The 12257-nt window shown below is 38.0% G+C and overlaps 1 protein-coding gene across 1 annotated transcript in view; it reads right to left on the bottom strand.

Annotated features, from left to right (window-relative positions):
* Window positions 1–2328: 2328 nt before the first annotated feature.
* Window positions 2329–12257, bottom strand: part of LOC119426735 (anoctamin-1) — an 18568-nt gene continuing 8639 nt past the window's right edge. Inside the window, exons 7-12 of the mRNA XM_037694320.1 lie at window positions 11978–12117; window positions 7185–7337; window positions 6102–6154; window positions 5818–6002; window positions 5613–5718; window positions 2329–2652 (exon numbers count right to left, since the gene is read on the bottom strand). Coding sequence (XP_037550248.1) covers window positions 2407–2652; window positions 5613–5718; window positions 5818–6002; window positions 6102–6154; window positions 7185–7337; window positions 11978–12117 — 883 coding nt within the window. The 3' untranslated portion in view covers window positions 2329–2406. The remainder of the gene's footprint in view (window positions 2653–5612; window positions 5719–5817; window positions 6003–6101; window positions 6155–7184; window positions 7338–11977; window positions 12118–12257) is intronic.

Raw genomic sequence — 12257 nt, 5'->3', positions numbered from 1 at the left:
ACGTAGACGTGGTGTGCATGATTGTAGTGATGACAGAAAAACTATTTAAAACATCAAGATGAAAACAGGTTGTCCTCCCAAACTGAGTAGTCTAGTGTAATTGTTTACCTACATTTGTTTTTGTGAAATATATATTTTTATTTCTAACAGAGCACTTTATTTTCAATAAACAAAACCACAAACACTCTGGCACTGAAAGCACAAGCTGTTTTTTAACATTTCTAATGCTAATCTTTGTACCATTTCAATAATTGTTTTGCTAATGCAGTGGTTCTCAAACTGGGGTCCCTGGACCCCCGGGGGTCCACAAGCCTTGGGACTCCCTCCCCCCCCAAAAAATTAAAATAAATAAAATTTACAAGCATGTAGAATGTTTAACAACCTGTTAAAATGCACCAAAATGCAGGAAATCACATCTACTTTATACAAACTTTTCTGGGGGAGGACCCCTAGACCCCCACCCCTGCCGGTCCACCCGCTATTTGTGTTCCTGCATCGACTGGTTTACAAATTAAGCTGTTCCTTGGTATGACTGCTGCTGTTACGATTCTGTTCAGTAAAGAGTTTTCTGTAATAACTTGAAAAAGTGGCGATACATTTATTATGTTCTTTATGTGACTAAATAAAGTTTTAAAGTGTTTTTTGATGCGGTTAATTTTATCAAAACTGCAATTTTTGGAAGTTGAAATCAAAAATGTTAACTAGTTGTGTCTTGAATAAAAAATATCCCATGTTTAAAAGTATAAAAATTGTATTAACCCTATTAAAGAGCAGGTCTTAAGTATTTATACTACACAAATATTTCCATTGCATTAAAGAGATAAATTGAAGAAAATTATTTAATAAATATGAGGAGTCCCTGAAACTTTTTCTCCCCTGTAAGGGGTCCCTGAACCCAAAAAGTTTGAGAACCCCTGTAATGACGACTTAGATGAAGAAATTAATAATAATGTGTTGTGTTGTCATCATTGGCTCTCTGCTTTGAACCCCATCCACCACCAGGTGGAGCAGTGGGCAGCTATGGAAGGCACCTGGGGAGCAAATGAGGATGAGGTGTCCTGCTCAGTGATACCGCGAGGTGCCCCCCCGGATCTGCTGCCCTGCCCCTACACCATCTCGCCCCCTTTGTGTGTAACCAACAGAACAAACTGAGCTCCTCTTCACTCATGCTTATAGTTTTTCTTCCTCAAGCTAAGCACCTTGGATGATGCAGTGCACGTCTGATCTTTAGGGAAATGCATGACAACCAACAAGATTCATGCTTTTAATTTACCAGACGATTGCAGCTATTCCTAAAGTTCTCAAATAGTGAAAAAACAAACAAACAAAAAAAAACATGATATGTTTGTTGTTTGACTTAAAAACAGGACTGAAGCACTTCAAGTAAGATTTCAATGGGGTTCCAAAATATTTAAATGATTGTCTTATAATCAAAATATATTTTCATAACTTTATAAACTTTCCTGATCACCTGCACTCCAGTAGAAAATATAAATGATATTCTAACTATGTTTGATTTTACGACTTGATCACTTTAAACGTTTAATCAAGATATTGGCCACAACAACAACAACAACAACAAGGCAACATGGAACAACAATTTCTGCGTTAATTTTCAGTCTTGTCAATCGCAGCTTTGAGGATTCCAGTTCATCAGAATCAAAACTGTAACTTGTGCTTCTGGGAAGGATAATTCTGAGCTTTGTGAAGCCTGTTCATACCCACAATGTAACCATCGTGATCATTTAGTGTTCAAAGAATAAACTGACAGGTTGCGTAACACCAACAGTTTTCCAAACTCCCTTCTTTACCCTAACAGCTGAAGCTCATACATACATCAATTTCTGTACATACATGTGCAAATAATACTACGGTACTAATAATAATTAAAATCTTTACACGTTGGTATCAGCAGATCTCCGTTTGAGTTATATAACCCAGCCTGAAGACAAGAGGAGAAAGCTTTTTTCAGGAGGATCATTTGGACGGAATCACGGAGACTTCTTCGTTGTTAAAGGTGCGTGTAAATCCTGTGGGAGGTGTCAGCGGTGAACATCCCACTTTAAAAGTATGAGTCACATTAAGGTGGAGTTTGGCACCGCTTCTTCAAGGGGATTTAAATCGGATCCCTCAGTGAAGCTAATGGCTTCTTCCTCTGAAATACATCCAATAAATAAATAGGAACATCTGTGGCAGAATACCATCAGTGTAGCCGTTTAGGTTTTTTTTTTTTAATTGAACAAGTGGCGGAGGACGAAGAATGCGTCACATCTAAAAACTGCACAAGTAGTGACCGATCCACTTCTGTGGGGAGGGAATTCTGGTATGGCAGGTCAAAAATATTAAAAATAAAAATCCTCTAAACTAAATACAACAACATATTTGCCGATTGAAATCCATGATGCTTCACCAGCTGGCCTTATCGGGATTTACCGGGCGTGAACGAGGCTGCGGTGGGCTCTGATCGGTCGACGAGGGGCTGGTGCAGTTGTCCTGGTTGTGGTTGTCCCGCGCCACCTGCCTTTTACCCTGCTCTTCCTTCATGAACACCTCCACCATGAGGATCTTCTCCTTGTGGATCTGGAGGCTGATGTCCTTGGGGATGTCTGGGATTAGCCAGTCCACAAAGTCACTCATAAGCATCACCACATTCTGTAAGACACAGAGTGAATAAAGACCTCTGATTGGTGGGAAGAAGGTTTCTGAGCCACAGTATGTATGTATCCTTGATTTAACCAGGAAAATAACTCAATGAGATTAAAAACCTCTTTTCCATGAGTGACCTGGCCAAGACAGCAGCATAAAACATACAACAAATCCAAAATACTAAACCATGCAGACTGTTTGAATTATTTTATTTCAATATTATAAATGGAGGTCAGTAAGGTCCTAAAGTTAAACTGATCATGTCATGACCGTTAGTTAACTATTGTGGTGGGGGTGAGGTGGGAGGGTGGGGGGATAGTAAAATGAATCCAGTAAGCTCTGGCTTTAACAGTATCCAAACTGAATGAATGATTATGTCAACAAATTTTGTAATAAAAATAAATAAATAAAAAATAATAATTAATAAACCTATCTATCTATCTATCTATCTATCTATCTATCTATCTATCTATCTATCTATCTATCTATCTATCTATCTATCTATCTATCTATCTATCTATCTATCTATCTATCTATCTATCTATGCGCACACACAAATCACACTTAAGCTCGTTTCTTCGGCCTATTGTGCATGTTGTCCTTTTAAAATGTGTTATTAAGTATTCATTATTAATTGAGTAATCAATAATTAATATTAATTATTAATTAATTAACAATTGTCGATAATGTGTTATTAAGTGTTTTTTTATTACCCTTCACTTACAAGCAAATAATAAAATAATGATTTTGATCCTAAAATTCTAAATAAAATTAACAAAAGTTCAAAAAAGTCTTTAAAAAAAAAAAAGTGAATGTGAAAAACGTGTTGGGTTGTGCAGAGTATTTCACTGGAGCTGCAGCAGATGATGACAGTGAACGGGAATCACAAGAGAGTTTCTAAATCAAAACAGTCGCAAGGATTCTCCAGCCTCTCGTAGTAGATGAAGGATGTTGCTCTCGTGTCACAGGAGTTTTGAACGTGATAGAAAATGTGCATGACACGGTCAGAGCTAAGTGTCTGGAACCTGCCTTGAACTCTTCTTAATTTACTGTAGTTACCACGAGTCAAAGAGTCAGAAATGTGAGAACGTTGAGAAGGTTTGGCAACCTAAAAATACATATTGGGATTGATTATATTCTATTGATCTTTCAGGTCGGAGGCAATGTGTTTGACTTAACAGTACTTCATCTAGCTACCTTAACGGTCACCAATGGTGTGCCACAAGGCTCAGTTTTAGGTCCCACTGTTTTTACAATTTATATAAATAATGTAGGTTAAAACATTCCTGATGCATCCTTGTATCTATATGCTGTTGTTTGTTGCCGAGCTAACACAGTTGCCAAGATTTTCCATCTTCTACAGTCTGCATTTGACATCATTCAGTCAGACTTATTCCATCTCAAGCTGGTGCTAAATGCTGACAAAACCAAAGGGATGTTGTTTTCAAACAGAAAGTCGGTGCCAGCAACTCTTCCTCCTATCTCATCCATGCATGGTGTTCCTATTGAGTTTTTAGAGTCATAAATATTTGGGAAATTTGGTTGATGCACATCTCTCTTTTAAACCACATATCAAAAACGATAAAGAAATTGAACGTAAAACTGGGTTTCTTTTTCAGAAATAGATCTTGCTCAACTCTGAATGCCAGAAAACACCTTGTAACCACTACCTTCCTACTGGTCATTGACCATGGTGACATTATTTACATGAATGCCCCTGCCAGCTGCTTGCAGATGTTGTTGGATGCTGTCTACCATGGTGCGCTAATATTCATTACTGGTTGTACCTATTGTACCCATCACTGCACCCTGTGCTCCTTGGTCAGTTGGTCATCATTATCTACATGTAGGCTCTCACACAGGTTCATTTTCATCTATAAATCCCTCCTTGGTCTGCTACCTTCTTATATCTCCTCCCATATGTCATGTCGTCAATGCAGTTACAACATGCGCTCTCAGGACATCATTACCTGCAGCGTTCCCTCAGTGTGGACTGAACTAGGAAAAGAGGCCTTTTCCTACTCAGCTCCAGCAACCTGGAACATCTTGCAACAAGAACTGGAGTTGTCCACCTTCATTTCTTTATAGGGTTTCAAACATTTGATAATTTCAACAGAAACATCAAAGCAGTTATGTTCTTGTTTTTAGTATTTCACCTGTTTTACGGCACCTTGATTTTTTGTTTTATACACTATTCTTATTTTAACTACATTTTAACTGTAGTTTATTGTTGTCATTGTTTACTGTTATTGTTGTCTGTACTTTATATGTTCTGTCCGGAACAGGTCTCTCTTTTACGAGAGTCCCGAGTCCTCGTGGCTCAATGAGACTAGCCTGTATAAATAAATGTTGAATGAATGAATGAATGTAGACGACAAAAAAAAAAAAAAACTGATTACATTGATGCTTAATTGAAAAAATTTGTGGCTAGATTGCGACAAAAAAAATTGCGACTCACAGGTACCAAATTAGTGATTTCTAATAAAAAATATATGGTCTTACTTGATCTGTTTTGCACCAAGCCAGTTACAATAGTTCTGTTGGTTACAAAATGCTTTTCATCTAGAACCGCTGTCCCAGACTTTGAAGACAAATTAATAAGGAGCAGAAAATAAAAACCACAAAGTGAGAAAGGCTGTGTGTTTGTAGGTAGAAGCATCAATAGATCACCTTTATCTTCACATACTGTCACAAGTAGTCATTTGCTGTGCTTAAATATTCTGTACCCGAACCTTAATGTAGTGGTTGGTAATGATCTGATCTTAGAGGTGTTACATACAGACAAATCAAGAACTAATTTTGAATGATGAATTTTGCATGACCGCTGACTCAGAACTCCACAGTAACCATGTTCCACATAGAGGCTACACATCCATCAAACATGACTGACTTGTTGGCTTTTCTCACATAAAATATGAATGAAACTATGAGTGATGAGTGCATGCAGTATGTGTGCTGTTCCAGACCTGAAAGACAATAACGAAGGCAAGACGAACAGCAAGAATGGCCCAGAACTCTTTGGACAGTTCATACGGTGTGCTGGACCATGGGGGATCTCTGTAGTCTTTATATCTACGAAAACAAGAAAACATACACATTTATTACGCACAAACTAAATACGCTTCTGCAGCTCAGCTCTTTTTTCCAGAACCCACCAAAGTCCGACCTTACCTGCATTCGTCCACCTTGTAGCCCAGGTGCAGTGCATCTGAAGGGGCTGTGCCGGGCTGGAAGTCGCTAACGTTGAAATATGACAGAGTGTGATTGATGAAGCCGTGCATGGAGCCGTCAGGGCTGTACGTGTACTGGTAGACCAGCCGAGGGATGAAGTCCGAGGTGAAGGCAATGACAAAAGCCTGGTACACAGAAAGGCTCATCAGCTGGGTTATTGTAAACAGGATAACAATAGTCTGACTGTTTCTTCTTATTTATTTTAAAGGTAAAATAAGACTTACGTTAACAATAACTGCCACCTTGCTGAGCCCCCTTAAGAGGTTGTACCAAATACCTGCAGACAGGGAACAGAGCTGACATAGGTGCAAACAGGCTTGTACTGGGTCAGGAAGTACCTTCCACCACTAGATGGCACAAGCTTCTTCTGCACTGGATGGGAGAAAAATCTCACTCCCTTCGGGATGAAAGGCTCTGCTTTCAGCTAATTATTTCTTCTTTAATAACCCTCCAGAGGAGCATTATTCATCTAAAACTTTCAAAATCCAGAGACGTTTTTTAACGTTTCTTTTCATCTCATTTGAAGCAACATACATGAAATAAACTAAATAAAAAGTTCTTTATGAAAACATCCGCTTCACGTTATGTTAACAGTAGGATATTGGAGCAGCAAGCAGGGGCCTGTCAATACAAAACACTGTATTTCCATTAAAACAGGCCGAACTTCACAGAAATGGATATCATTCTTCAATAATTACATTATTTTTAATGAAAAAAAAAATCCTGCCAATATACTCATACAAATATCTCTTCAATAACTTGTTTTGATGTCAACAAAAGAAGTTTTATTTAAAGTCATCAGGGTTACGTTTTATGCATTGGGTGATGGTGCTTTTCACATACCATATCCATGAGAGTGCCTTTATCTTAAGTTGTAATCAAACATCTACTGTATGTGCAAAAATAATCATAATAAAACTTTTAAATGACAGCTTGCTTAGTAGAAACTTTCTCTTCGGGAGTAAGTACCGGTTTGCATTTTTACTCCTTGGATGTAATTCAGGATACAGAGAAGCTGCACACTGAAAGGTTAATCATTTGATTGGTCTGATTTGTATCTTAATCTGATAAATTAACCGCTTTATAATGTAGCTGTTTTCGTTTTGTTTTTGTTGCATTGTTTAATTTCATTTATTCCATTTACTTTTCATTTTATATGCTTTTTATATGGTTGTCTAATTTTGTCTGTGCCTCATCTGTGTTCGTTGCTGAAAATCAGGTCTCTCTTGTAAATGAGTCCTCGAGGCTCAATGAGACCAACCTGTATAAATAAAGGTTGAATGAAAATTAAAGTTCAGGAATCGTACCAATGTCTTTGGCCTTTGCTGCTAGGGGTCTGCGCAGCTCCATGACAAACTTCTTGGCGTCCAGGCGAATTTCGATGATATTATTCAGCAGAGCAAAGAGTGGAGCCAGAGGGAAGGAGGCCACGAAAAGAGTCACCATCCCAAACTGGATGACTGGAGACGAGCAGGACACGAGCAGAGACACAGTTTATGATGCGAGCGTGAATTCAACTCTGTTTTATCCATTAAGAAATGTAAATACACTCAGGATGACTCCACTCTGATCTATTACCACAGTATAGTGCACAAAAAAGCTTAAATGCCACACTTCAATCCATACATTAATTTATTATTTGTCAATGACTGAGCTGCAATAACCACAAATTCAAAACTGCTTTATTCTTCATGCGTCTACATTCATCTGAGCAGACAGAACATAGAGCTAGAGACCAGAGCTGCATCATTTATTGGTAACAAAACCAAAATAAAGTCTATTTTAACACAAACTTCAAATATTAGTAATTGTGCTTTGATAATATGGAGTAAAATATTTAGCTGCCATTTATTTACGTTTCCAGCAGAGAGAGCAGCATTAGATTACACCTGGAGCGTTTTTATTTCATTTATTATCTGCAGAAAGAATGTGAGAACGTTTAAAGATTGTAGTTTATAAAACAGAACCTGGCGGTCGTTAAAGACTGCTGTAGCTTCATTATATGTTATGTTGTTTATTTGTCATATGCAGGTTAATGCAGGGTCAGCAATGAAATGTTCAGGATGAGAAGAACAAACAAAAAACAAGAAATACTAAAGCATGCAATAAGCGTACAAAATAAAGTACCCACAAGTGATATATTACCATCAGTGCTATCATAACTTGTGCTAATTAAAACAACTCTGTTTCCAAAATCTATTTTCTGTCTTTGTTCTGCTTGAAAAAGCATAATTGGATGTTTGAAGGGATGACTACTCAAAAGCACATCTGTTAGGAGAAACCCCGATCTGGGTTGTTTTTCTGTTTGTTAAATAAATATCTTTATTAGAATCAGTAGTTTTAAATTGATTTTTTTTAAAATCCAGAGTACAATTATTTTGATACTGGGTGGGAAGTATTATATTTCCTTAAACCTCTTATTGGGCAGCTGTGGCCGAGTGGTCAGAGCAGCTGTCCTCCATGGCGAGAGTTGGGGGTTTGAGTCCACCAGCAGTCACATGCTGAAGTGTCCCTGGGCAAGACACTGAACCCCTCACTGCCTCTGATGTGTGTCCCATCAGTGTATGAATGTGATAAAGCACTGATTAGTCTTTGTATAGATCTAGTAGAGTGCAGTATGAATGGGTAAATAAGGACAAAACATAACCAATGTCTTCTTGATTTATTTATTTATTACCACCCATTTACATCATAGTGTGTGTGACTGGGTGAAGATCTTGTTTTACATTTTCTTTCTTGTTTCACGTTGGTATCCGTGGGCCTTGAAACAAACACTGTATCAGAGGTGATTCTAGAATCTGATCTTTAGGGGTGCTCAGCCCCCAGTGCTGACAATGGCTCTTGGCTTGAACATTTATGGTGACTATTGGTGTCAGAAGCATTTGGAATGTGTGTGTGTGTGTGTGTGTGTGTGTGTGTGTGTGTGTGGGGGGGGGGGTCCTCCCCAATAAAATTTTGAATAAAGTAGAAGCCATTTCCTGCATTCTGGTGTATTTTAAAGGGTTGTTTAACATCTATGTTAACCTCCATAAGTACACACTTGATTCAATAACTAGAGCAACTAGAAGTAACCTGACTAACAGCTCTCCTTGTGTGAATACAACACGTTCGACTTCTCTCACACATCCTAAACCCACCCAACTAACTTTGTCCTTTCTGGCCACAGTTTCTTCAGTTTCTTTCTATTCTAAGAAACTAAGTGTAGCCTAAGCTAACTTTTACATTTTTATAGAGTCCGTTTATGTTTTGAAATGTAATAAAGTGTATTACATCCTCTAAACACTCAGGGTAATGTTGTCTGAACTGCATGTTCCCCAATGACAATGTTTAACCATTTTTTGCTGATGATTTTTCATGAAATCCCTCTCGACTGTAAAGCGTTGCTGCAAAGCCTCGACAAAGTTGTTGAAGGAAAATGGGGTGGAGCTCCTGCAGGTAAGGGGCATTTCACTTTGGGACAAATTGAGATCGCCGATTTATCAGTTGCTGACAAGCCTGCTGGATTGATTGACAGGTGGCATTGAAAATCTGACTTGTGCAAAAAACCCCCCCCCAAAAATCATAGATTTTACTGGCCCATTTAAGAGTGTTATAATTTATTCAAGTTTTATTCCAAATTTATTCAATATTTTCTAAGGTTTGAGAACGGAGTTTCCTTACAAAATCCTAATGATGGTTTCTTTATTTTTCAGGGGTGCCGAGTTGAATTTTAGCACCCCCAAAAAGAGGCTAAAATCCTCACTGCACTGTATTTATCAGCTAAAGAACAACATAATCATCTTTGTCCTGGATTGTGTTTTGTGGCACTGGGCAGGCAGGATATCAGTAACATCTGTCTGCTCTGACATTCTTAATAAACAAATATCGATCAGTGTAGCCCCGAAGTCATTCTGTATGTAAAGTACAAACAGGCTGGCTGAGGTTCTTCCTATGACTGAAACAACACCAGAGGTATTCAGTCAATATTTATTACTTTAAAAGCTCAAGTAATCAATAAACATACATATCTCTCCAGTTCTGGAGTGTAAACCACTCTGATGCTCATATAGTTGAATCAAACACTTAGTGGCACTTAAAGTAAGAGAGCAACTTCAGAGGAATTTACTTCTTACTGTAGCTCTGCTCAGGAGTGAAGTCCAAGCTGACTGTAGGACAGTCCAGCTCGTTTTAATTGCTTAATTCACATAATTAAAATTGATTAAATTAAAAATGGATATGCAACCCCACATTAAAGCTGGACATTAATGTGATAATATGGTTTCAGTGCTTGTTAAATCATATTTCCATCAGGTTGTACCCCCACTTTGTGTTAGTGGTTTCTATTTCATACACAGCTGTTGCACTTTCACTGGTGTGCAACAGTTACCATTTTGCACCCATGCATTTACCACTATATCTCCCCACCTGTCTGCACAGAATCCACCAGGTTATAGAAAATGGAGTGGATGGACATGGTTTGATGTGAAATGATTTGTGTCAGAACATTTTGCTCATCTTTGCTGAGAGCTGAGTAAAAACCCATCCTCCTTACCAGCTTAACTTTGCTGAATAAAACAGCACAGCTCAGCTGCTGCAGCAGAAGGAGAAACGTCTCCAACCACACCTCTAACTTAAAAACTGGTGTCTGATACAGCCTGCCTCTCTCCAGTTGACTACCAGAGATAAATATCATCTCCTGTTGTGATCTTGAGCGGTGTTAAAGGGAAAAGTATAAATGTACAGTCAGTGCAGAAAACAGGTGTACAGGAGCACAGCATGGACTACTTGTGTTTTCAGTCAAACTCAACAGCCGTATTGTTGTAGAAACGTAATGCTTCAGTAGAAATAAAAATGCATTTTCCTTTTTCGTCTTTAGATTCAGGGCTATTCAGAAACTAGAGCTACAGACTTAAAGTCCCAGATCTAACAATGTTGACACTACTACCACGGATAATAATAAATTTGCTCATGTGCATTTCAAAGGGTACTCCATTAGATTAAATCCTAAATGTACGGACAGCTGCAGAAGTGGGCCAAGACAAAAGACTTGGAAGATATTCTTTTGTACCCACATAAGTACAAGTATGTAGTGACCAACACTGCAAAGTATAAGAAAGTGGAAGTATAAATTGACCTGGGGGGCCATGATATCTTACAGCATCGTGATAAAAATGATAGGAAATAAGAAAATTGAACACTTTGTAGATCGCTGTGCTCCCAAACATCAAGTCATGTTTTCGTAACTTTTATTTATTTTTTTCTATCTTCTGTTTTTAATGCAAACTCGCCTACTGCTTTGCAGGACTTTCTAGAAAAAGTTTTGGACTCCTTCTCTTTGGCAGCTGTCTTGTTGGGGCCCAGTTTCCTGCCAGTCAGTTGCACCTTAATCCCATTTACAAGAACTCACTTTTAACAACAAACTCAGGAGGATTTTTAAACTAGTGTAGATATACATTCAGGGTGATTTAATATTTATTTAAACTGATCTGAAACCGATGTCTAATTAACTGCAAACTATATATTTTAAAACAAAAGTCCCAGAAAGCCATGACGTAAAGTTATTACCAGAGGTTGTTGTGCACAACTCCATGCACAGAAACCTCCAAATAGAATGTGATTTGTGGACGGCAACAGTCAAGTCTGATAAATGTCAGACTTTTTTAATGCATCTGCACTTGAACTTGTTCATGACTAACACCAATTAAAGACGTGATGAAATATTTTTTTTTAACAACACTTGAGGAAACTTAACCTAACTCAAAGCAGAACCACAGCAGGCAGTTGATTTAAATGTTTTTAGCAGAGGACAGTTCATCAGAACTAAAGGAAATCTGTACAAAATCAAGCAAAGGTCCAACACAGAGCAGAAGATACAACTACCAGAGGCTCCACAAAGAGGTGCACAACCTTTAGGTTAGCAATTTTCCATTTTAAAAAGCCTCTTTTAAATAATCTCTGAACACACACAAAAAAAATCAGCACACTCAAAAGAAATGATGACGAGGTCTGAGGTGGAAAATACTTTTGAATGCATCAAAGTGCCATCTATCACTGTATTCACAATGGCAATAAAAGACAGTTGGACTGTGAAAAGTAACAAAACGATAAAATCAAGACTCACTCATTTCCATGTACTCGGGGTTGATGCCAACAAACGGACCCAGGAAGTGATCTTTCTCGTAGCGTTTTAAGGTTTTCAGATCCTCCTCTTGCAGCGAGGTCACCTCAGACTTCCTCTGACGGAGAAGCTTCTTTAACTTCCTGCAACAAAACAAGAAGCATTCAGCATCATTCTAAAAGCCACCAGCGCTCCTTTATAGAGTATTATTTAATCATATGGATAAGGAAAATTAAACAGATGTTTTTGTTGGAAAAATATTTCCATTTTATATATATATATA

Source organism: Nematolebias whitei, chromosome 2, assembly GCF_014905685.2.
Source record: "Nematolebias whitei isolate Nwh7 chromosome 2, NemWhi1, whole genome shotgun sequence".
In the NCBI taxonomy this organism is placed as follows: Eukaryota; Metazoa; Chordata; class Actinopteri; order Cyprinodontiformes; family Rivulidae; genus Nematolebias; species Nematolebias whitei.
Note: the sequence above shows the minus strand (reverse complement) of the source record. Positions and strands in the feature narration are given on the sequence as shown.